Source organism: Myotis davidii, unplaced genomic scaffold, assembly GCF_000327345.1.
Source record: "Myotis davidii unplaced genomic scaffold, ASM32734v1 scaffold497, whole genome shotgun sequence".
In the NCBI taxonomy this organism is placed as follows: Eukaryota; Metazoa; Chordata; class Mammalia; order Chiroptera; family Vespertilionidae; genus Myotis; species Myotis davidii.
Genome location: NW_006288434.1, coordinates 4,355,226 through 4,382,046, shown reverse-complemented (window position 1 = coordinate 4,382,046; position 26,821 = coordinate 4,355,226). Strand labels below are relative to the sequence as shown.

The window sequence follows — 26,821 nt, the reverse complement described above, 5'->3', positions numbered from 1 at the left end:
ATATATCTACACTAATAAAAGAGAAACATGCAAATTGGTGTCACTCTGTTATGCCCACCAGCCAATCAGAGTGACTAGAGTGACTAGGCAAATTAACCCAACAAAGATGATGGTTAATTTGCATATGCAGATGCAGAGTGAAGACCGAAGGCTCTGGCCTGAGTGGAGACTAAAGACTGAAGACTGAAGAAGCCAAGGCTCACTGCAGCCAGAACAAAGGCCTGGGTCTCATGTTCCAGGGGAAAACCGGTGCTGGCAGCCAGGGGAAGGAAGGCCTATTGTGCGAATCTTCATGCAACGGGCTTTTAGTATATATGTATGTGTGTGTGTGTGTGTGTGTATGTATATGTATATATATATATATATACATGTATACATGTATATATATACGTATATATATATATAGGCATAAGCTTATAAATAAGATAAAATACATTATTGGGGAGCAGTTATCCCTCTTCAATTCAAATAGAGAAATAGAAAGAAAGATGGGCAGATGGATGAGCGGACAGATTAACTGACAAATAGGCAGGTTGAACAATTTGTGATTCATATTTACAAATTTCACCATCAATGTATACGTCTGTAATTATAATTCTAAAGTGCTGCCCTCAGTACACACTATTTGTTCATTCATTCACCCATTCGTTTAGTAAACAACTGTTAATAACTGCATGTGTGCGAGACACTGGTGTAAGTGCTTATGAGACACAGATGAGTAAGACAGATACTATCCTTAAGAATCTCAGTCCAGTGAGGACAACAAATGCAAAAACTTACTCATAAGACCATATTACGTGCTCCCCAAGAGAGGTTCCTACAAGTGACTACAGTGGACGTGAGTTCTTAAGTTGCCCAGGAGACTATCAAGGAAGCCTTCACATAGAAAAGGCGACATTGGAGATGAATTCTAAGGAACTCAAAACCAAGTCTGAAACCTCTAACTAAAGGCTTAAAGGTCCCTGAAGTTTGTCTTCTGTCACTTTGCTGGATTTTTCGCTGGCCCAAGAGTTTCTACACATGGCTTTTATACGTCTGACTAAACCCAAAATGAGTCTGGTCTCACCTTTATAATTCTTTCCTCTTCTACGATTGTCGACCTCTTTTTCTGCCTATGATATTCTTTTCTTCTCTCTAACGCACTCATAATTTTTTCATCAGTTAGGTTCTTCCTAAACTCACAAAACTGAGGCCAAAATTTAAACAGAACTCCAAAAATTGTCATCTGTATAAAAAAAACAAAGTATGTCTCAGGTTACAATGTTATACAAATGTACCGTTTTAAACTCTAACTCACCATAATAATGGATTAACTATTGCATCTTTAATATACAGCATGTTTCCTCCAACTTATTGTCGCCAGACATCTTGGTATAGTTTAGCTCGGCACATGCTTATCATCAATTTTTTTTACTACCGAGAAGTCTTTCTTTAAAAAAAAAAAAATTTCTTAAAATACACTTAAAGGTCACTTTATTCTTTATGTTTCCCTAACCAATTGATTGTATGAATAAAGAATCCATTAGGTCTTTTTTTTTTAATAAGGAATTTATGTTTTCTTTTAAAGCATATATTGGCGGATCTGCCACACACTCTGTTGTTTTATGCAAGTATTCCAAATATTCAGTCCATCAAGGGAACTCCTCTCCCCTCTCCCCTTTTCTTTCTTTTTAGAGAAAGGAAATACCATTTACCTCTGGAAAAGCTCTTAAACAAAGCTGCAGATCTAAGAATAAATCTTGAGTAACTTTTAAATGATACAATCTCTCTTTTATGTGAGAGCAAGAAAAGTAACATTTAAAAAGCAGAGTGGTATCCTGGACAAGTGCTTTCTATGAGGACACTCCACAGCAAGTGATTAATTGTGATATTTATAGAGATAAGAATTGTTGCTCAAACTCCCCTGCCAAGTTTTTCCATTAGTTCCAGAGGCAGACATTACTTCCAAGAAGGTAGGACTTGCCACATCAGATCAAGCCCAACATGTTGTTGCTAGGAATGGCCTTTCCCTAATGCCCTGGAGGAAAATGAACCATCCCATTAGGCTCGGAGCCAGCTCTTGCGAGGAAAAGAAGACATTTTAGAGAGTAAAAGCTGCGGTGATCAGCAGAGTCCTGAATTAGTCATGTTTCATGACTCCTCTTTTCTGCACGTGGATATTGTTAGTAATTCTAAAATTTGTCACTGAATCCTGTTAGCCTCTTGGGATTGTGAACACAAAAGCCAGAGATACTCTATTCAATAAAATGCAGGCCTTTAATTTTTTTCATTTACCTGCCATGTAGTTAATTTAATAATCCCCTGCTCCGCTCCTCAGGGGCCAGGATAGCTTTCCTGTGAACTTCTTACACTTAAATATCCCTTCCCTATCTACCAACTGCTTTTTAGTGATCTCTCCAGAACCTGAGTCGTTCTCTAATACATGCATTTCCATCTAGAAGGCCTTCCAGTAAAAGTCACCTAATTAACACAGAACCTTTCAAAGGCAGACATAAAATTGCTTTTTTTTAGGGGGAATGGACGGGAGAGGGATAAAGAGGTAGAAACATGGATGAGAGAGAAACATTGATCGCTGCCTTTTGCAGGCCCCCTACTGGGGATTGAGCCTGAGACCTGGACATGTGCCCTGACCGGACAGGGAATCGAACTAGTGACCTCTTGGTTCATGGGGTAACACTCAACTATTGAGCTACACTGGCCGGGCCAAATTGCTCCATTTCTGAAAGTCGTAATGAAAGATGTTAGGTTAATAACTTAGGCGTTATTCATGAAACTTACACAGCCTTAAAAGATAACCAAACTGTGGCTAAGACATTGTTTTAATAAATATGGAGCTGCCCTAACCGATCTGGCTCAGTGGGTGGAGTGTCGACCTGTGGACTGAAGAGTCCCAGGTTCGATCTGGTTAAGGGCATGTACCTTAGTTGCGGGCACAACCCCAGTGAGGGGTGTACAGGAGGCAGCTGATCAATGTTTCTCTCTCATCGATATTTCTAATTCTCTAGCCCTCTCCCTTCCTCTCTATAAAAAAATCAATAAAATATATTTAAAAACAAAAACAAAAAACTTAAAAATAAATATGGAGCTATTCTGCTCACTGCCAGCAGATAGACAATGGCTTTAGTGTGAGTAAAAAGGTCCAGTGATAAGGACTTTGGCTGAGGGATCAGGGGTGCGGGTGGGGAAAGCAGAGGATACACTGATAACAATCCTAAAGCAGGTAAATTTACTAATTAGCCCTTCTCTCAAGTTTGCTCGCGTTTCCAGCTTGGTCTTGCCCCTTTCTGCTGCGATAGCTCTCTTCTCACATTGTTCATTCCCATGTTCCAAGATGCTATTGGTGTTGCCTCTGTGCCAGGTGTTCAGGCCGCAAAGGAAACTGGGAAACAGGCCCTGCCCTCAACGACCTCCCAGTCTGATGGGAAAGTCAGGCATGAGAACGGTCCTTTTCAATTTTGTGGAACGAGTGTTCTGCCAGGGACAAGTACCGATAGCATCACAGCACAGGGAGGAGAAGAGGATGCTGCCCAGCGCCCAGGAGGGAAGAGAATCAGGCCGCCTACAGGACCATGAGGTGAGGTTGGGAGATAAGCGGTAAGAGATGTGGTTGGAGACATGTGGGAAGGCATATGGTCTCCCTTTTGGAGACCATGGGGAGCAACTGTAACTGAGAGCAGAGAAGTGACATGACCAGATGGACTTTTTGAAAAAGACGGCTCTGTCTGCAGGGAGTTAAATGGTTTCGAGAGAGCCCAGAGGTGGGGGCCTGTGGTCATCACTGTGAGACTTGGCAGGTGGGGCTGAGGCAGTCACATGAAGTTGGAGAGAGGTAGGTAGAATGACAGAGAACAAGGAGACAGAGGGATACATTTCAGGGAATGAAGATCTGGCGGCCAGGGCATGGAGGCAAGGGGGGCGTGGAGACGGTGCCCAGGCCTCTGACCATTCTCTGAGCTTTCTGAGGAAACACAGGAGGAGTAACAGATTTGGTGGGGTAAGGCCGCTAAATAAATATTCACTTACGGGCCGGGGACTCCTTTTCGGAAATCAGGTAGAAGGCATAAACGAGAGACTCCCCTGGACACTGTGCGAACTGACTGGCCTGCGCAGCCCCAGGCCTTCCCGCCCGGCTCAAGGCCTCTGATGCAGATGGGCGGCCGGGCTTGGGGCCTGGGTATCGGCAGGCCCAGGCCCGCCTGCGTGATCTCTCAGATCCCTTCGTTCACAGACGCCACGGTTCTGGCACCACGTTTTCTCTGTTTCTCTCTAGCACATCCTCAATCATTCCTCGATATTTTCGCCTATTTTAATGCACAATTTGGATTGTGAGTCCACTTTCAGTCCCTTGGAGGACTTAGAGCACAGCTGGCTCACAAATGCATGTGAAGGAGTAATGGCCCCTTTCCATGCTCAAGGGCAATCATACCCCAAATCTCTGTTTCATATCACTTAAGTCATGACATGGCCTTCCCTATTACCTCTATTATAATTTATTTTTCTTAATCATTTTTCAGGAACAACATCGGTAAAAGGCTTTTCAAAATGCAAATAAATGATGTTCATCAAATCGCTGTTTTCTATTATTTATCTTAAGAAGAAGTAATGTGAGCAGGTTAACAGGCATGACTTTCCTTTCATGAGCTTGTGTACTTTATGTTGGGTCGGCTACTTAAATCTCCTCTCACTTATTTTATGAGCGACGTGAATATTCCAATCTTTAAAAATACACAAACCTTGGGACACACATATGCCACACATTTTTGTGGTAGCGGATATTTTAAAAGGGAATAGGAATGGTGGGAAAGGAAGGAGGACGTAGCTTGTTTTCCAAATTAGAAACAAAAAACGGTAACCATGCAAAATCTAAGTGTAGTATTTAATAATTTTATTTGTTGTGCAGAATCAACAACAAGATAGTCAATTGCTAGTTTCTGACGTCCTGTGGCATATGAGAAGATGCTTTTTCATTACCGAGGATCAATCCCAGTGCTAGGATGACTGAAGCCCTGCCAAATATGAATAATGCCAAAAGCCTTACGGGAACACCTAGGTTGTCAACCTATTTAAAAGTACGCTTCGCCACAGGCCCCGATCGCTTACCTGTGCCTCTCTGAAGACATATGGTCCTAACTCCTTCCTGTGTTCAATAATCTTCTGGGCTTGCTCCGCTGGGATGTCTATTTGTAAAGCCGGTGGAATGCTGGAGTTAATGAAGCAGTTGATAATAGTCATGACCTTCCTCTGGATGATAGACTCATCACAGTGAGAGTGGCACAAGTCCTGGACAAGGGGGATAGATAGGACGATATATGATTAACGGATTATCAGAACACTTTATAGAGTTGTGCCAATATGTCTTTCAGCTAATATATACTTTTTTAAAAATTGATTTTGAGAGAGAGAAAGAGGGAGACAGAGAGAGAGAGAGAGAGAGAGAGAGAGAGAGAGAGAGAAGCACTGATTTGTTGTTTCACTTATTTATGCATTCATTAGTTGCTTCTTGTACATGCCCTGACTGAAGACCAAACCGGCAACCTTGATGTATTCGGACAAGGCCTAATATATACATTTTAACTTCAGGTCAAGAGGGTACTGGGACATGCGAAGGCTCTCTTAAAATATCATAGCTTTTATTTCTCTTGGCTTTGAGGAACCTGAGTCTTTGATGGATATACCTCACGTAAATACAGGTTTCATTTTATCCTGATTGCTGCTTCTCCTTTCTTCTGCAAAGGAACAGATCTAGTGTCGACTTCGACTTACTTGGCAAATTTATGTTGAGTGCCTGCTATATGCCAGACACCGAGCTGAGCCCCACAGACAGTACCTGGCCTTTAAAAGGCCCATTTCTACTGGAGGAGAAGCATGGCAATGTTACTCCAATTTGAGGTAGTTGGTAAGCGCTACGGTAAAAGCATACACAGCGTTCCAGGAGAGCACCGAGAACAGGCACCTAACTCAACTGACAGGTGGTTGCAAAAGCTTTCTCAACCATAACTGCTTCTACAGCACGGGGATTTGGGCTCAAAAAGGCCAGCTACATAAGCTACGTGCTGGTGGTGACAGGTGTGTCAGTAGGCATCTATAGTTTTTCAATTAACCTATTACCTTATCCTCTTTATTGCTAAAGAACTTAAAAATAGTGATCATGCATTTAAAAGACCTAGTTTTATGTCACAGATGTAGGGCTATCATTTTTTTTTAAAATAAAGAGGTAGCTTAGCTTGAATTATGGCATCTGTCTGTCAAAGACATTGTTCTCTAAATCACTAGAAAGTACACATATTTGGAAATAATTCTAGGGCAGAAATGAGCCAACATTTATTAAGTACTCACTGTATGATGAACATTGTAATAACTTATGTCTTATGGATACTATTAAAGAAAATTCTAGTGCTTGCCATATAAAACTTCACATACAGTTTGGCATAAGTTACATGTGAAGAAAGCTTGTTATGTTACATTGAGACAATGGTTAGCATTTTTTTACTCAGTTTAGTATCCCTTCCAAAAATGCCTATTTATACCACACTTGACATATTACCAAAAATGTATTTTTTGCCATTACTAGTGAGATTACCATAATAATTATTTGGTGAGCCTGATTTGTAACTATAAAATATGAGGTTTATGAAATAAAAAAAAAATTTGAAGTTCAACTTTGAGATGAAGGGAGAGTATTTAGACAATGAAAACTGATTTTTTTCCTAATTGCTCTTTCTACTATACCATTGGCCTAGTGAACGTTTGCCTGTCATAAAAGTCTCTGGGTAAGCACACCTCCCCTAATGAGCTGACTGTGGCTCCCTCAGCCCAGGGGAGATGTCCACCGGAGGCACTCGCTAACCTGTGCTTCTCCCACCACTGCACTAAGCTGCTGTGACTGCATGTCTGCCACCTGTCTGGGAGGGAAGACTGTGCTGGTCACAGCTGACTCCTCAGGACTTAGCATGGCCCTTGGTAGGTGCTTAATAAGTATCTATTGCATGAACATCTGCGTCCAGTCTTTTCTCTATGGAGACACACTTTAGATGAAATCATACTGTTTTCTAGTAGCTGAGTTTTTTTTTTTTTAAATCAATAAAATAAGTATCTTTCCCATCATTGATTATTCTCCTACAGCACATTTTTAATGGCTGCAGAGTATTCTACTGTATCATAACTAAGTAACCAATGTCCTGTTGTTGAATATTTGGATTCTTTCCAATTTTTCACAATTCAGAACAACTTGATTAAGGTCACTGCAGCCATCTCTTTGCATATTACTACAGTCATCACTGGGAGGGAGTATAACTCAGTGGATAAGAGCATGAGTTTTAGCAACAGAATGCCTTGGTTCAAATTCCAGCTCTACCACTTAATTAGCTGTATGATGTCAGGAGTTTCTTAACTTTTCTGAGTCTTAGCTTCTTCATCCGTAAAATGGTGAGAATAACAGCTCTGGCCTCATAGGATTCTTTTTCTTTCTTTCTTTTTTTAACGGAGATTAGCAGTATTAACTTTAAAAAAATCATGACCTGAGGATTTTTTTATTGATTTTAGAGGGAGAAGAAGGAAGGGAGGGAGGGAGGAGGAAGGAGGGAGAGAGGGAGGGAGGGAGGGGAAAAAATCTATGTGAGAGAAAAACATCAATCAGCTGCCTCCCCCACACACCTCAACTGGTGATCCAACCTGAAACCTAGGTATGTGCTGTGACAGGGAATTGAACCCACAACCTTTTTGGTGTTATGGGATGACACTCCAATCAACTGAGCCACCTGGCCAGGGCTCACAGGATTCTTACGGCGATTAAATTAGTTATGACATGAAAAGTATTAAGACACTATCTGGAAGATAGCAAACCGTAAGAGTAAACCATATAAAAGTGAGCTCAGTAGGACTTTGCTAGGTGGAATGCTTTCTACCTGGCAAATTCCCTCAAGATCTAATCCTAGTATTATTTCATCTACGGACACTTCCCTGACCTACCACCTTCCCTGCCTCATTCCCTCCTCTGTGGGGACACCCAGCTAGAGCATAAGTCATAATCAATACTATGGATTTTCACAGACGTCTCCCTTCCTGCAGAGGGCAATGTGTTATATTCACCTTTTTTATTCCTACAATCTAGCATCATGGCTAGTACATTACATACTTAAGAAATGCTTACTGAATGAACAAATTCACTCCTATAGCATGATTTTTAATAGCTACTTACTATTATACATCCTCCATTCTATGATACAGAAAAGATACCTAAATGAAGACCAAGGGCAGCCTTGAAGAAGGAATAGTCACAAAATTAAGGGTTGACTATGAATGAGACTACGTTTTTTTAAATACTTATTTTGGAAGGTTTATCTCATCACCTCTTGTCTTAACAAGGTTGGGCTTACTCAGATTCATATTAGCTTGAAGATACTTCTACCCATACATAATTGCCTATTTCGGAAAACAAACTACCTCCTTTCTAATTCTCAAAAAAATATTTTAATATTACTTATCTCATGACAAATTTTGAAAAAACTTATCTCAAAAACATTTTTTTCCTGAGAAAATTTCTAAGCTGTGAATAATACAAAAACTGTTGTTAGCAGAAAAGGATAGAAAACAATTTCATGGTATGTTGGAGAAAGTTTAGAAATAGATTTTATTGAGCAACTACTAACTATACAGAATATATATGGAGCAGAGTAGTCATGCTACATAATACATATTTATAGGCCAATTGAAAGCATTATCCTCTTAAATTCTAGTTTTATTTTTACTCCCTCCTTTTATAGTGGGAATGAACCTGCTACCCCTGGGAGTGTTTAAGCGGCGGCTACATGCCTACTCTTAGGTATTTCTAGACAACATTCCTGTATCCAAGTCTGGACTGTATAACGTACAAAGCCCTCTCCCCCTTTTCAATGCAAAGATTCTATATGATTTCATTAAACACTTAAACCTGAAAATAAACTGCTTTTTGAAACTAAGCACTTGTTTTTTCACTTTTTTTAAAAGATTTTTAAAAACACTTTTACTGATTTCAGAGAAGTGAGACGGGGAGATAGAAACATCATTGATCGGCTGCTTCCTGCACAACCTCTACTGGGGATCAAGTCTGCAACCTGGGCATGTGCCCTGCCCCTGTAACTTGAACCGTTAACTCCTGGTTCATGGGTCGATGCTCAGCCACTGAGACACACTGGCTGGGCTCACATTTATTTTGTTAAGAATCTCCCCATTTGCCCTGGCTGGTTTGGCTCAGTGGATGGAGCGTCAGCCTGTAGACTGAAGGGTCCCAGGTTCGATTCTGGTCAAGGGCACATGCCTGGGTTGCAGGCTCGATCCCCAGAGGGGGGTGTGCAGGAGGCAGCCGATCAATGATTTTCTCTCATCATTGATGTTTCTCTTTCTCTTTCTCCTTCCCTCTCTCTCTCTGTCTCCTTTCCTCCCTCCCTCCCCCTCCATCCCTCTCTCCCTCTCCCTTCCTCTCTGAAATCAATAAAAATACATTAAAAAACATTTAATAAAAAAAGAATCTTGCCATTTTCTAACAGGAAAGCTTCTCTCATCTCTGTTGGTTTATTTATCTATAATCCACTATCTTTGATTACTCTTACTGTAAATATGGTTGGGAATTCTTATAAAGAAGTCTTGGTTGAAGTACTGAATATGGACACCTTCAGGGGAAGATGTATATAGTAGTTTTATAGATAAGTGATATGCAAAAATATAGTTGAGACTTTTCAAAAAGTTTCTCCTTAGGTCATATATGGGACTACCTTTAAGAACCTATACAATCATTTAGGGCTCACTCTCACTCTTCTTTGTACAATAATAATGTATCTAAAATAGAAATATAAACACCTCAATATTCTCATATTTGTATGAAGGTGGCAAAACTGGGATATATATTCTCCATCATGTTCCAGTTCAGAATCAACGTTAATGCATCCCCTCCTCAGAAAAGGGCGGTTTTCTCCCACTCCCAATAAAATACCTTATATTTTTGTACTTCTTGCCAAAAGAGCACCCCATTTTCCAATAAATCTCCTTTTAGAGCCACGAACCGTTGAAATTGATTTGCAGCAACTGGATTCAATAATGCTTTACGGAAAGCAATGATTTCAGAAGATGAAGATATCCATTTACTCTCCACAGGCTGCCCAAATCAGAGAGAACAGAAAATTAGCTGCATTCTGAAATGGAAACAAAGTCATCGGACTGAAAATCACCACGTTTCTAGCTCCTTTACTTTTGACTGTTGAAATTGGTGGCCTGGATACAATAGAATTTTGGAACTTCTTCCCTCTGATCCTGTCGCCTTTGTCTCCTATACATTTTTATGGCATCATTTTGTTAAGGGGTACAGAGAAAAAGAAATGATTGGTTGATTTAGAGCATATGACTACACTGTTTAAGAATGTGAATTATTACAGTTTGAGACGATGCTGAAAAACTGCATTTTAGTGCATAGTATGAGTTCTGTGCTTAAATGGGACAAAATAATCATGATGTTATGATTATACATTGTTATATTATTGTTTATGTTATGGTTTCACATATTGTTATATATAATTCTCCTACCTTTTCAAAAGTAAAAGCAGTTGAACATTTAAGATATTTTTTCAAATTTTTCCAAAAATAACTACCAATTAATTCTATTAATTTAAATAGGAAATTCACTGTGGAGCTTCACTATAATTCTACCCTGGAAAGATCATATATTTTGGTGAATTATCTTTATATTATTTTAATAACAAATTGTGATTAAGAATTAATAAGAAGAAATAATTATTAATACATTATTTTTAATAACAGACTTCCTCTGACTGAGGATGCACTTTACATAACAAAAAAGCCTGAAGGAGCCCTGGTGTTTTATTAATGCCTAAAGGTATTACTTATTTTATATCTTCACAGTTTTAAGATGTCTACTTCTTTTACTTTGACCATTTAGATCACATATTCATCTCTCGTTAGCCTCTTAGATGACAAAAAAGAAAACATTTTAATGAATTTACTGAATATATATATATATTTTTTACTGGATACATTTATTGAAGTTCCCCAAATCCGAGTTTAGCCTACAACCTGCATCGTTCCAAAGTCAATGTTTTAGGGGGACCTAGGAATTACAGTAACAAACAAAACACATGATAAACAGCCATTACTGATCATGCATAAAATAAGTTTCATAGACTGTTTCATTCGATGTGACCATCAAAATGAGGCTTGAGAGAGTTATGTAAAAAGTGCTGCAGGAACACGCAGGAAGGAGTAACTAGTTCTGCCTGGAGAAGTAAAAGCATTACTGAGAAGGGCCTTCAGGACGACATCTGAGTTGGAAACTGAAAACTGAAGGCAACTCCAGGCAGTCGAGATGGATGGCGATGCCTTGAACCCAGATAAGGCGAGTAGATGTCTTATCACTGTTTCAGTGAGGCACAGGCCGTGTTCTGTGCTCATGTAGTTAAGACCCTCACCATATGGTCCATATTAAAATTACAGCCCTATAAATAGGAACAACTATGTATTAGAATGGGATGTTTGTTTAAAACCCACTCAGCAAATAACGTTTTAAGACCTGCTTCTTAAGATACTAAACCTTAGTAATTTAACTAAAGCCTGTAATTTTACTGAACAAAAAATAACAATATATAATGCATAATAATATGAAATATGAGCTTATTGTACTTAGCATGTCAATAAAAACAGCAAAAGACAAACATAAGAACAGGTTTTCTTTCCTTTCAAGAGGAAAATACAGAAAAAGAGGAGCCTAACGTGTACACTCCTCTACCGGTCAGATGAAGGCTTGTCTTTGTTAGTTTGTTAGTTATTTTCCCTGGGTCTAGTTTAACATTTTATCAAGGCTTGTAGAAGGATAAATACCCAGAAATTTGTAGGCTCAAAAAGAATACTGTATTTATCACACTTGTTAAGAAGCAAAATAGGCCATTTCTAGTGGGGTATCATATTATGTGATTTAAAAAACCACCAAAATGATAGGTATCTTAATTCTTTGCAAGCTAAAATGTAATTCTAAATCAAGGGGGATAACGTAAGGTAATTTAACCTGCTGATTCTATTGCATACTTCTTAATCCCTTTGTGTAACCTACTCTCAGTAATAAATATCCTACCAGATGCTGGAATGAACAATTTGTCTCAATAAATCCATCACAAGGAAAATAAACAAAAATACATATTGAGCCCTAGCCGGTTTGGCTCAGTGGCTAGAATATTCCCTGGTTCAATTCTGGTCAAGGGCCTGAACCTCGGTTGCAGGTTCCATCCCCGGCCCAGGTTGGGGTGCGTGCGGGAAGCAACCAATTGATGTGTCTCCCTCACATTGAGGTTTCTCTCCCTCTGTCTCTCCCCCTCCCTTCCACTCTCTCTAAAAATAATGGAAAAAATATTCTTGGGTGAGGATTAACAAAAAAGACATATTGAAAGTCCAATGGACACTTCTGGGATTGAGCAGGTAAAGGAACTTTCTAAGAAGGCCCTGATACGATCACACTTCCCACCAGATCCCATCAGCCAATTAGAGCAGTGTTGGCCGTCAGTTGGTGGCTTGGAAAACAGTCTACAATGAAGATTTATGAACAAGAAGAGGGAGAAAGATACTTTGACAGAGTAGAACGTACAGGAGGAAGAATATAACAAATGGTACTTACCTTCCAGATCCCAATTTTCCCTTCACGCTTCTGCAGTAAGAGCTCATCAGTTGCTTCTCTCAGCTGTGCCTAAACGCAGAACCAATGATCTTATCTCAATGATTCAGAATGGCTAAAGTTTTGAAATCATTTAATAATTTATTAGCTTTTAAAAAATGAGGTAGCCCTAGCTGGTAGCCCTAGCTCAGTGGATAGAGCATAGGCCTGAAGGGTCCTGGGTTTGATTCCAGTCAAGGGCACATGCCCAGGTTGTGGGTTTGATCCCCAGTAGAGGGTGTGCAGAAGGCAGCCAGTCAATGATGTGTCTCTCTCATCATTGATGTTTCTCTTTCTCCCTCTCCCTTCCTCTCTGAAACACACACACACACACACACACACACACACAGAGATATATATTTAAATGAGGTAAAGGTAACCGTGGATAAGAGATGGGGCAGTTCAGAAGAAAAAGGATCAGATGTAGAAGTGGAAGTTCTGCCCGTCATTGGGCGAGTTACTCAAGTCCTCTGTTCTGAACAGTTTCCTCATCTGCAAAACGGAGACAATGACAGCCTACTGCATTGCCCTAAATGTAGGTGGCACTTCCACTTTGGGTCACATGGAAACTGAAGGGATAATTAGGAATTGCCAGATTTGTGTGCTATTATCTAGCCACACTAATTTTAGATGAGTACAAAGGTACTCAATACAGGCAGAAAATACAGAAGATACCTCCTGAGGTTACTGCCGACTGGCACTATGTTTCCTTTCTTGGGACTCACTCCTGGCACGTCTGTCCTGTGTGACTTTTTTTTTTTTAATATATTTTATTAATTTTTTACAGAGAGGAAGGGAGAGAGATAGAAAGTTAGAAACATCGATGAGAGAGAAACATTGATCAGCTGCCTCCTGCACATCTCCTACTGGGGATGTGCCTGCAACCCAGGTACATGCCCTTGACCGGAATCGAACCTGGGACCTTTCAGTCCGCAAGCCGACGCTCTATCCACTGAGCCAAACCGGTTTCGGCTGTCCTGTGTGACTTTACCTCTCTTCCACAGACAGACCCAGAAGCTGAGCGAGAGACACAGGGTGGAGTCACTGCTGAGTCTTTCCGACAGCCTCGGCCTGGCCCCCGACCCTCCTAAAGCCTGGGTGTCAACTCTCCCCCTAAGTGTGTGAGATGCTCCAGCAGCACTTTACAACAAACTAGAGGCCTGATGCATGAAATTCGTGCAAGAGTAGGCCTTCCTTCCCCCAGCTGCCAGCACTGGCTTCCCTCGCAGCCCCAGCTTCATCCAGAAGGTCGTTCGGAAGGATGTTCGGTCTAATTAGCATATTATGCTTTTATTATTATAGATGCTCTCCCTTCTCTTCTGTCTTTGGCTTAAGGTTGCCCAAATCAGCTTATGTCATTGGGCACCCAATGCGAAGTCAGGAAATAACTGTAAGTTACAGTAAGATTATTGTGGGAAAAAGTGGTGAGTTATATTACTAAGTTAAATATCTAAACTTGGCTTTGGATAGAGAACTGGAGTCCGCCTGAAGAAAGGAATGAGGAAATTTGAGTTGTTCCAAAGCTTATTTCCAGGAACTAAAGCAAGTCAGCTTTTCTCCATGTTATAAATCCTATGTGCCCAGGTGTGCTGTGTTTTCCATAACTTAAGGTTCTCAGAAGACTAAGATAAGTAAGCCTCTAAGTGTTGGATAAACTTTTTTTTTTTTTGGATTCTTCCCGATCATTACTAATAGCTTGTGCTTTGCAAACTAAAGTCACATGCTCTCTGTCCTTGTGTTGTCTTTGTAAAGATCAGGTTTTCCTATTTTTAGGTGTGATAATGACATTTTAAATTATCAAAGTAATACATGCTTCTTATAAAACAAAATAAAGCAAAGCAACAACAAAAAAAATCTCATACCACTTTCAAAGTAAAGTAAAAATCTTTCTCGTTCCCTAAAGCCATTCCTCTTAGATATTTTTTTTCATAAACATAAAAATGGATGGATGGATGAATGTCTAGAGATAGAAACATATAAATAGATATATAGATGTAAGTATATATAATTGATTTATCTTCTATATACTGTTCTGCATCCTGGTTTTTCCACTCAGATAAAATCTTTCATATCAGCACATGTGGAAATCTCAATTTATATTTTAATCTCATTTTATATGAAAACCTGCATGGTTTTTCATAGTATGAAATTCTCATAATTCATTTAAGTATTCCCCCTTGTATATCCTTGCCCATTTATGTGAGAACTTAATAATAATAATAATAATAACATAAAAAACAACTATATTAGTAGATGATATTTCAGTGCCATGTGCCAGGCACCATGCTAAGAAACTAAACACATACCATTCATTTCATTTCATCTTTGCAACAATCTTATGAAGCAATTACTCTTATTAACCCCCCCTTTTTTATTAAATGAGAAGACTAAGGTTATAAGACTGAAAGCTGTACAATTAATATATGGCAGTGTTGAGAGTAAAACTTCGGAATGATGCCAAGAAGTACAATGGCTGGGTCAATCCGTACATGCATTTGAGTTTCGAGAGCTACTGTCCATCGCTATCCAAAGGTTAGAGTACTAACTTACGTACCTTTATCTTCTGACGTGCTACAAACTGCTCACTTGCAAGAAACAGTGGCAACCACACATTTTCCAGCCTTTTCAGGACATGCTTCTGAACTTCAACGAAAACAGGCGGGTCAAGCTGCTCATGGAGGGTTTTGCCCCAGCCACCACATAAACTCATGATCTAAGAAAATACCACAAAACAGAAACTGCAAACGTCTGTGTGGGGAAAGAAACACTACTAGTCATGAATTTGTTAATTCACCCAAAACCATTTGCTGAGCACTGACAGGTGGCACAATTCTCATTTTCCGTAAAGTATCTCCTGGCTCTTTGGTGTATAGAAAGACAGATAACTCCTCTACCACCAAACAGAGAATTGTGAGGTTCCTGGGATGGTTGTTTTGGGTGTGTGATTTTGCTTATATCTCAAAGAACACAGGAATGGGGTTTTTGTCCTGTGTGAGCACAAGCAATGCCATTGTTTCCTCCCTGGCCTCAGTGTCGTCAACTGTAAGATGAGGGCATTAGCGTATTAGTTTCCTAAATCCTCTTCTAGGTCTAATATTCTGAGTCGGTGATTCTAGTCAAATGGACATGTTTGAGAAATCGTTTTTTTTGTGTCTGAGGAAAGTGAGTCTTAGTAAAGAGACAGCCTTGACTCACATATTATACATGTGTATAATACCCAAACTTTTGAGTTGGGGATGGTGGGTTGCTGGTGGTGGTAGCAATGTAGGGCTATTCCAACAATTTCTAAGAAGAACAGAGAGGCAGAGGAAGAAGAGAAAGGCCAGGTTACACAGACAGTAGTCTGACTTGCACAGGCAGTACCTTTTATAAAACACAATTTCTTTGTGCCCCAAATTTCTCTTCTGCGTATGTATTGGCTTCAACAGCTATTAATGGCTATTTCCCACTACAAATCATTTTGTTTTCTATCCGTTCCTGTGTACAAACCACTCAAAATTTTTGGACTGCTCATTGGAAAAATTGCCTTCTTTACAGTTCTCCTTTGATTAATAAGATTAATTGAATCCTACTAATAAATTATTTTCCATAAAAACAAGAGAGCGCCCTGGCCAGAGTGGCTCAATTGGTCCCATATACCACAACGTTATGGGTCTGATTCCCAGTCAGGGCACATACCTAGGTTGTAGGTTGGAGCCCTGCTTTGGGGGGAGAGGGAAGGGACACAGAGAAAGCAACCCATCAATTTTAAAAAATATATATTTTATTGATTTTACAGAGAGGAAGGGAGAGGGATAGAGAGTTAGAAACATCGATGAGAGAGAAACATTGATCAGCTGCCCCGTGCACATCCCCCACTGGGGGTTGAGCCTGCAACCATGTCCTTAACCAGAATTGAACCTGGGACCCTTTAGTCTGCGGGCTAACACTCTATCCACTGAGCCAAACGGGTTAGGGTGATTGATGTTTCTCTCTCTCTCTCTCTCTCAAAAAATCAATAAAATCTTAAAACACACACAAAACAGCCCTGGCTGGTATGGCTCAGTGGGTTGGGCATAGTCCTATGCACTGAAAGGTTGACCCTTAGATTCCCAGTCAGGACACATGCCCAGGGTTGTGGGCTCTATCCCTGGTAGCGGGGCATGCAGGAGGCAGCCAATCAATGATTCTCCCTCATCATTGATGTTTCTCTCTTCCTCTCCTTTCCTCTTTCTCTAGAAAAAAAAATCAATAAAAATACTTTCAAAATTAAAATATATAAAAAGAGAAACCCTCTTAGCCATTCTTTATTTTTAATCTAATAACATTAACAATAACACTATTGTTTACCTGTATTAAAGAGAAAGGATTACTTTGCTAATCAAAGAGCAAATTGACCACACAACTGAAATTAGCCCATGGACCCATGATCTATAGAAAGCATAATGCAATACGAATATCCTTAAGTGTAAAGTAAGTAAATAAAAATAAAAGTAATTTTAAGTTCTCAGCATGTTATACTATGGAGGGTTCACACAGTAGCATCCGATACCACCGAACCTCACCAACGTAGCACAAACCAAAGAGAAAACAAATGCTTGTGCTTAGTGAGAGACCAACCTCTTTTGCTAACACATCAGGGAACTAACAAAGAGCGAGGCATTTTTGTCAAGGTTGCTTAATTTTACCACTTCTTCTTCCTCTTATTCCCAAGGACTTTTGCTTATTTCTCCCTGCAAAGACTGAGCTTTCTAATTTGGTAGGCTCTACTCATGAACACCTCTGAATTTTTCTTTCATGTACTAATTTAGCATTCGTCTGAGCTTTGTATTTTATAAATGTCTGGCATCAGAATACGCATCTGTTCACATGACCAATATAAAGAAGTCAAGTGCTGTCGTTGACCTCTAGGTGGTAATGCAGACTAGCAAACTTCAAACTAGAGAAATTTTTAAAGCACAAAAATTGAGCCATATGTTATGTGATCAAGCCCACTGCTGAATCCCAATAAGAACTGTTTGCTGTAAATAATAATAATGCTGTGGTTATTAATAAGTTGTGATTCAGACCATGTGACTCTGGTCCAACAAAATAACCAAACCTATGTTCCTGGTCAATAAAAATAGTTTCTGGGGACAATAGAATGGCAAACAGGATTGTTTTAAGATCAATGACGTTTGGAGTGATATCCGTTAATAGAAGCAAAGAAAAGAAGTAAAGATGAAGCTTAGTGGCCGACCATGGCAGTTCCCTGCTTGTTGACTGGACTTGACCCTCTAGTTCGCCACTTCTCCTGAGCACCTGGGAGAGTCCAGCATGTCACAGGCACTCATATTTTCCCTCATAGTGGATAAATGAATGAATGAATGAATGAATGAAAGGTTATTGTTTCTAATTCTATAAATTACTTGTTGAGATAACACATTTTATAATATGTAATACTTGAGTTTTAAAGGCATTTATTTTATAGATACTTGTGACTACCTAAAAAACGAGATACCCAACGTGTCTAGCATTTAAGTCATAAAAGCAAATGAAAAAGATGACTTTCAGGCTGCTGGCAAAGAGAAAGAACCGACTGGTTCTTATACGTCAATATAGAAAATATCTTTTCACGTTGATACCTGATCCTGCTGATATGGAGAAGCTGGACTGGTAGGTCCAAGGAAATACGTTTTGTTCAGGTACTTGTTTTTAATATAAACAGATTTTGCCTCCCTTAGCTTTCGATCTTTGTGAGGTATACTTCGGAACTGCTCAATGTCTATCCAGCACATCAGGTCGATGCTAAAATAAAAACAAAGTACAGCCTTTCTTATTTATTTCTCTCAATTCTACTAAACCCCAAACCAAGCGGCTGTTTTGACAGAACTTAAAAAGTGGTTGTCTTGACCAATTAGCACAAGGGATCAGATCATGAAACTAATAAGTACAATACTGCCTCTCATCCTGGCTAAAAATATGAATGAATAGCAGGGGTCCTGGGGGCAGAAAAATAGCTCTCACCATTGTTGGTGGGGTCTCGGAGTGCTTCCGTGAACGCTGGACTAGTACTCTCAGTTTCAGATATGGGAACATGCCATCTACTGCATGTCTGTCTGGCAACAAGCTACATTTAAAATAATCCTCAGCACCAACAGAAACTATGTATCTGAAATGTGGCTCCCAAGTCTAATCAATCTCTACCTTGTGAGAAAATTATTAGAAAAAATATGAACACTTTATATTAGATAAATATTTTATAAGGTACCGAGATTCTGTGCAAAACTACATTTTATTTATGTGTCAGCTAACAAAAGTTATAAAACATTACATTAATTTCAATACCTTAGTGAAATATAAAAGAGACACTTCTCAGAAAGAGTAATTGAAGCCAGCCAGTGTTGAGCATCAGCCTATGAGCTACGAGGTCACAGTTTGATTCCCAGTCAGGGCACATGCCCTGGTTGCGGGTTTGATCCCTGGTAGGGAGAGTGCAGGAGGCAGCCAATCAATGAATCTCTCTCATCATTGATGTTTCTATCTCTTTCTCTTTCTCCCTTCCTCTCTGAAATCAATAATATTAATAATAATAATGATAATAAAATAGTAATTGAAGCACCTGTCTAGACAAATGCAAAAGAAACAGCAGAAAAGGGACTAGATAAAACACACTGGTATTGCCCTGGCCAATGTGGCCCAGTGGATGGAGCACTGGCCTGAGCACCAAAGGGTGGTGGGTTCAATTTCCGGTCAAGGACACATACTGAATTGCAGGTTTGATCACCACCCCGTTAGGGCATGTGCGGGAGGCAACCAATCGATGTGTCTCTTTCACATTGATGTTTCTCTCTCTCTCCCCCTCTTCCTCTCTCCTCACTCCCTTCTACTCTTTCTAAAAACCAATGGGAAAAATATCCTCAGGTAAGGATAACACAAACATATATAAATAAATAAACCATGCTGGTGCTTTACTTTAGCCAATACTAAAAGTATCAACAAATATTATTTAACCACTTAAATAACATTTCAGAGGCTGCTATTTTTAAATTGCATGCCCCAACAAAAAGTTACCCATACAGCTTAAAAAAAATAAGTAGCTTAGAAAAGAATATTTTAAGAGAGTAATATAATTTACAATGGTTATGTTTCTTACCTTGCAGAATAAGCCTCAAGAAACTGACGGAAATGTTCAAACTCCAGTTTGTTGTTAAGGAGATTATTAAAATTAAAATTCTTATATTCTGCAGGGACAAGATTCCAGTATTCTGTTGATTTAGTGGTAGCAGGATGTGGGGGAATACCAGTTCCAATGTCACTAGTAGCATCCTAGTAAAATAATACTTTTCATAAAAATCTTTTAAGCACAAATTATTTTTTCAAATTTAAATAAACTGAAATAAAAATTAACTGTTAGGCAAATGCCACTTAACAGGCCAAAGAATCTAGAATCTAAAATTTGGTTCTAACTTATATCAAATTCTCTTCTGTTCCTTTATATTCCATTCCTTTCTTTTCATGAACATTTTGGTAAATAGTTATTATATACGTGCTTATAAAATATTAATGTTCCTTTATATTCCATTCCCTTCTTTTCATGAACATTTAGTAAACAGTTATTACATACTTGCTTATAAAATATTAATTTTATTATTTTTGTTAGTACCAAAGTAATGTCTTTTATAATAAAAAGAAAACAAAAAGCATACATAATACTACCATTCAGAGATAATCACCATTAGCTTTTTTATATATACCCTTCTAGATTTCTTTTTGTCTACATACATGTAGCTTATTAAAAATGAGGGCAGGACTATACAACTATGTATGGTTTTATAACTTGGTTCCTTTTCTTAACCATATATCATGACCATAAAACATTCTTTTATCTATAACTTAATTTCAAAAGCTACACAGTAATGTAAGATGCTTTTCTAATAAAGATTACATCCTTTAAATATAATCTCCTTCATATAAAATTATGGGGTATTTTTAAAACCTCTGATGTTTTGCAGACAGTTTACAAGCCCTATTCTTTCTGTAATTCATTGTATGATTAATGCATCTCCCTATATGTTTTTGAAAAGCACCAGACCATGATATAAACTGCCAATATTTTCAAAATCCATTTTCATAGGAAGAAGGATAATCATGGGGAGCATTATAAATTTTAGTTCATAAAGTTTAAAATACAATTTTACAAAATGCTATCTTTGTGGGTTTTTATGTATCCTTTCCAACGTATTAATTAGTAGTGTCTCAAATACAGAACTTCTGTGTTAATGAGGCAACCATCATGAAGGTTACATTTTAAAAAATAACTTCACTGTTTTTTGTAAAACTTTATTGTAAAAGAATAAAAATTTCAAATAGGTACAAAGAAGAAAGTAAAAATCACTTGAAACCTTACCACTCAGAGCTATTTTTTATTTTATTTTCATGGCTGACAGTGTTACAGGTCTCTTTTTTTCACATTAACCCCCTCCACCCTGCATCCCCTCACCACACTAATGTCTCTGTCCATGTGCTATGTATATATGTATGTAAGTTCCCCGGTTAATCTTTCCTCCCCCAACCCCTACCCCTGCCTTCCCTCTGTTCCATGCTCACTCAGAGCTATCTTTAATATTTTGGTGAACATCTTTCCAGATTATCTCTTTGTATATATGTACACATGTAGAAATACATATGCAATTTTATATAAATAAGATCATACAACACCAGTGTTATTGTTTCTTACATTTTATGTAATACTAGAGGCCCAGTGCGTGAAATTTGTGCGGAGGGGGGGGGGAGACAGTCCCTCAGCCTGGATTGCAAGAAGGCGCAGGCCAGGCTAAGGAACCCCACTGGTGCATGATCAGGGCTGGGGAGGGACGCAGGAGGTTGGCCAGTCAGGGAGGGATCGTGGGAGGACTCCAGGGTGTCTCCCGCTCTTCTCGCTCAGTCCCAATTGGCCGGACCCCAGCAGCAAGCTAACCTACCGATCAGAGCATATCCTAGGCACTCCTATAGTCTTTTTAATTGAACTCTCCAAATTCTTTCCATAGTTTAAGAAATTGTTTTGCCTGCTGATGGCATACAATAGCCTCTTTTCTGTTTGGAAAATGCAATTTAACTCTTGTGACCTGACAACAAATAGAGGTGCTGCCATACAGAAAATAACCAATAACATTCAAAGGAATATAATGTGGCTAGGAGGCTCTTAGCTAAGGCAGGCAAGGAGCTTGGCAACCTGCGCTACCTTATCTGCTTTGTTTTTCTGACTTTGTCGTTAAATGTGTCAATAAACGTGCCACCTATCAAACTGTAGCATCCTTGGCAAAGCAGCAGCAGAAAAATGAAACTGCCTATTCCCTATCTCATCAATATATGATCATCTATTCCCATCCCCACCCCCAACAATATATGTGGTGGCAATCCTCTTCAGGATAAAAGTGTGTGTGTTTTTTTAGAGAGTTGTCTTACCTCAGCTTTCTTGAAAACTGTCTCTTTATACAAAGCCTGTAGCTTTCTGAAGTTGACAGAGTCTAGCTGTCGAGTTTCTTCCACCAATTTCACCTAATAAAAATAATAATAAAACGTGTAACATCAATAGTATGTGCATTATGAAAAAGTGGGGAAAAGAATGCACAATTTGCCAGGAAAAGTGGGCTACAGACCAATACATTTGCCAATAAAGTAAATTAGTTTGGAGGCAAAAGCAGGAAGACCAACATAATGTGAAAAAGCAGCTACAGCAAAGTCAGGCTTTGAATGCATACTATAAAAAACACAAGCATTCTGCTTGGCTGGTGTGGCTCAGTGATTGAGCATCGACCTATGAACCAGGAGGTCACATGCCGGGGCTCGATCCCCAGTAGGGGGCATGCAGAAGCAGCCGACCAATGATTCTCTCTCATTAATGATGTTTCTCTCTCTCTCCCTTCCTCTCCGAAAAAAATTAAAATATATTTTAAAAATTACATGCATTTCTAGGTAATGATATAGTGCAGTGATTTTCAACCAGGGGCTGCAAGAATTTTTAAAACATGCAATACCTGACTAGTTAGTCAGGAGCACTGACCTCTTTTCCCTTAGATTGACAAATAAAAATATGGTAACAGCCAACACAGCAATAGCCTTTAGGCATGACTGTTCTGTCTTGAATCATAAATATACAGGTCATGATAGACTTGCCTGTCATTGATCATGTTGCATAAGAATGTTGCGTCTCATTGGTTAATTCTTGGTATCAGAAATCCTTATATACAAACATAGGCACCTGATTTTTTTAAAAATCACTTTGGAGCTAGGAGAGTCAGTAATTGCTATTATTAATTTTTCTTTTATAAATCAATCAAAATTATACCTTTTTTGCCAGTACAGCAAAATAACATATTTTTTGGTGTGCCAGAGAGGGAGGGCTTTTCAGAGAAGTTCGAGTGGTCTGGTTTGGTTGGAGCTTAGAATTTATGAAGTATTGGGTGACAGATAGAACAGCAGCCTGAGGTCACATCATTGTCAACTTTTTTCATTTTAGCCACTCTCTTAGCCAGGGGTCCTCAAACTTTTTGAACAGGGGGCCAGTTCACTGTCCCTCAGACCGTTGGAGGGCCGGACTATAGTTTAAAAAAAAACTATGAACAAATTCCTATGCACACTGCACATATCTTATTTTGAAGTAAAAAAACAAAACGGGAACAAATACAATATTTGTATTTGCATGTGGCCCGCGGGCTGTAGTTTGAGGGCCCCTGGTCTACATAATCTAGTCAGCTAGACTTTTAGAGACATCTCTAGTCTGAATTTAAGGATGTGTCTAGAATTAAGAGAGATTTATTTTCCCTCTTATTAAAAAGAATGTATTATTTGTCCCATGCATTTTTATAAGAATCATTACTATAGGAAGCAGCTATAGGGTTAAGCCTCGGACTGACCTGTGGCAAGGCCACAAACAAGTCCCAGCTTGGAGGGCAGAGCCCTCCTAGCATAAGCAAACTTAACCTTCTAGTCCTCCCGAGTTCCTTCCTAGGTAGCTAATGGGTTGTGGGAGGTGCAGAATGTGCTGCCAAAACAAGGTGAAACTCACAAGAACATTGTAAACATGTTGACCACTTCCCTTGTTTTGCTCTGTGTGCTCTGGCTATAAAATAAAGCTTCAGCTTGCAGGCTGGGTCTGTGTCCTCATCCAGGCACAAGAGATCCACCCAGCCCCAGCTGTATTCTCTTGTCTGTCTGCTTTAATCCTTCACCACCCCTCCTCATGTTCACCCTTGGCTGTGCTGGCGTGGCACATCATTACCAATGCCAAAACCTTTTGGTTTAGGCAGTGGTTCTCAACCTTCCTAATGCCGCTACCCTTTAATACAGTTCCTCATGTTGTGGTGACCCCCAACCATAAAATTATTTTCGTTGCTACTTCATAACGGTAATTTTGCTACTGTTCTGAATTGTAACGTAAATATCTGATATGCTATATGAGTTTTCCGATGGTCATGACCCACAGGTGGAGAACCGCTGGTTTAGGGAATTTAGTTATAATTCTAAGTATCATCTCAGGACCATATCTCAGGTCCATTTCCCCCTACACCCTATATTATATTTAAAATAACAACTAGAGAGATATTTTAAAATTTCATACAATAGCCTAATTTTCGTAGTGTAATCTATGTGTTTCTGTAGAAGAAAGGTTGCAATGCTAAGTTTTCAGAACAAAGAGAAAAGCAGAAATAAAATTTTAATTATTTTGGTTACTGAATTTAGTAAGCCATACGGGTTGTTTCAATTCAATAAGATAACTCTATCCAAGGTGTTTCAGTATTAATTTTATTTTAATTACCTAAGCTATCCTTTCTGGTGGAAGACATGACTAAGAAGTAGTGGAAGAGATACGAACAAAGAATACCAACACAGAGATACCAGAGTCCCACCTGAAATGACCACGTGTACAGGGCACGTGCATTAACTTAATGTAAAAAATACCCATGAGTGGTTTTAATTTGTGACTCAAAATAAATATTTAAAGAAATTTCCTCCACCCGTCAATAAAAAGAGTGAAAATATTCCAGCACGAAGGGTTAACATGACCTCTTTGGGGACGAAGAAAGAAAGATGTGTTGAAACTTTTACCCAATCAAGCAGCCTGACCTGATGAACATCTGGGTGCGCTTGACAATAGCGCCGAAGCCAGAGAATGTGCTTTCCACAATACGTATGAAATGTTTATGTTTTCCATGGGTATAATATTTACTGTAACTCATCCAGCATAACATTGAACGAGCTTTGTCCATTAATCAAAATTAAGACTGCCGCTGAAAACGGCAAGCAGGGACAAAGCCAGTATATCACCGTGGCACATTTTGTTGGGTCACAGGAAACCCAAAGTCAGAGTTCTCTCTGCTGACACATTGGCGCACAGAGCTAACAACGACACCGATGTGTTTTGTTAGGAGACGACAGGAAAATTCTGAATCCCTGGCCCAACTGAGACCTTTTCCAGTTTGGTTTTTTTTCATGTGAGTTAACCATGCTGCTTATCATCAGTTTTACAATAAGCCCGACGGGTTCACACACAATGTATCAGTGTTGCCATACCTGTCTGTAGGCAAGTTGGTCTAATTGTACCATCCTTGTCCAGGGCTCTAGGAGGAGGAGAAGAATATATTCTTCTGCTGTGTCAAAAAGGTCTTCAAACGGTGGCTGTATTTTCATATAAATTTCTCTTTTCTTTTGCTGCTGGAGTCCAATGTCAAGAGTGGCCGAAGGAGCAACGTATGTGGCAAAAAGCAACTAAAGGAGGAGGGGAAGAAAGGAGTGGATGTTGGGAGAAACCATAATAATTAGCAGGTTCTGCGGCAAAGGCATTTTTTAAAGGTAAGAAAAGACAAACAAACTCAAGGGGTTTTTTTTAAAAAAAAGATGTGCAAAACTTCTTAAGACAAAGTAGTGTGTTTATTCAAAAGACCGTGTGTGTTTTCTTAATTTTCTCTTCCTATTTCTTCATTTGTAACTAGTCAGTTAGCCAGGAGATCTTGCACAAAAGTAGGTGATTTAGATATTGCAATTTTCCTCAGATTACTACTGTGGTTATAATGATTCACGTTATACATTTCCTTTTTTCCTTATATTCATGACAGTTCTAACTGTATGTGCTACTTTCCAAAGTGGCTGGAAATGCCCACTGGAAAGAAAGAGGAAAGAATACACTAAGGCTGAAAAGTTGACTGATAGTCTTCTAGTCTAGAGACCCAGAAGACTACCTGCCCTATCCAGCTGAGTTGCAGAGTTCTTAAGACTTTCTGCTGTAAAAATGTCCATATCTTGTGTTCAGGGCTGTGATAGAGAAAGGAGGAGGAAACAGGCATGAATGGAAAGATATACACAGCACATACACAGACTCTAGGGCACTGGTTCTCAACATTCCTAATGCCACGACCCTTTAATATAGTTCCTCATGTTGTGGTGACCCCCCAACCATAAAATTATTTTCATTGCTACTTCATAACTGTAATTTTGCTACTGTTATGAATCGTAATGTAAATATCTGATATGCAGAATGTATTTTCATTGTTCGTGACCCACAGGTTGAGAACCGCTGCTCTAGGGAAAGCTGCATGACTGTCTGTTCAGTGGTTGGCAAACTCATTAATCAACAGAGCCAAATATCAACAGTACAATGATTGAAATTTCTTTTGAGAGCCAAATTTTTTAAACTTAAACTATATAGGTAGGTACACTGTTATTAACTTAATTAGGGTTCTCCTAAGGCTTAGGAAGAGCCACACTCAAGGAGCCAAAGAACCGCATGTGGCTCGCGAGTCGCAGTTTGCCGACCACGGGTCTACTTCGTTCCATTCATTTGTCTTGTCTCTCAATAATAGTTATTTAAATCTGAGAAGCACTTTAATAACATTTTATTTTTTAAATGTTACAAACTGGATATGTCGTGCCCTATATATCAGATTTAAATTTAGTTTTACTCAAAATCTTTAATTAATTGTATTTTATTTCAATTTTATTTTTATACTTAGACTTTGGAGCTGATAATGTCCAGACTTAACCCAGGCGTTAGATAGATGATAGATGATAGATAGATAGATAGATAGATAGATAGATAGATGATATAGATTAGATGATAAATAGATATGTACCAAATAATACCCTTATGTAAAATAATGTTTTAAAAGTTTTAAAGGA

The 26,821-nt window shown here is 39.0% G+C and overlaps 1 protein-coding gene across 1 annotated transcript in view; it reads right to left on the bottom strand.

The window, feature by feature from the left end:
* Positions 1-26,821, bottom strand: part of RGS22 (regulator of G-protein signaling 22) — an 88,872-nt gene that overhangs the window by 3,686 nt on the left and 58,365 nt on the right. Inside the window, exons 13-21 of the mRNA XM_006760302.2 lie at positions 25,220-25,414; positions 22,112-22,204; positions 19,800-19,972; positions 18,289-18,451; positions 15,240-15,398; positions 12,650-12,718; positions 9,968-10,129; positions 5,101-5,280; positions 1,067-1,225 (exon numbers count right to left, since the gene is read on the bottom strand). Of these exons, the coding sequence (XP_006760365.1) occupies positions 1,067-1,225; positions 5,101-5,280; positions 9,968-10,129; positions 12,650-12,718; positions 15,240-15,398; positions 18,289-18,451; positions 19,800-19,972; positions 22,112-22,204; positions 25,220-25,414 (1,353 nt within the window). The remainder of the gene's footprint in view (positions 1-1,066; positions 1,226-5,100; positions 5,281-9,967; positions 10,130-12,649; positions 12,719-15,239; positions 15,399-18,288; positions 18,452-19,799; positions 19,973-22,111; positions 22,205-25,219; positions 25,415-26,821) is intronic.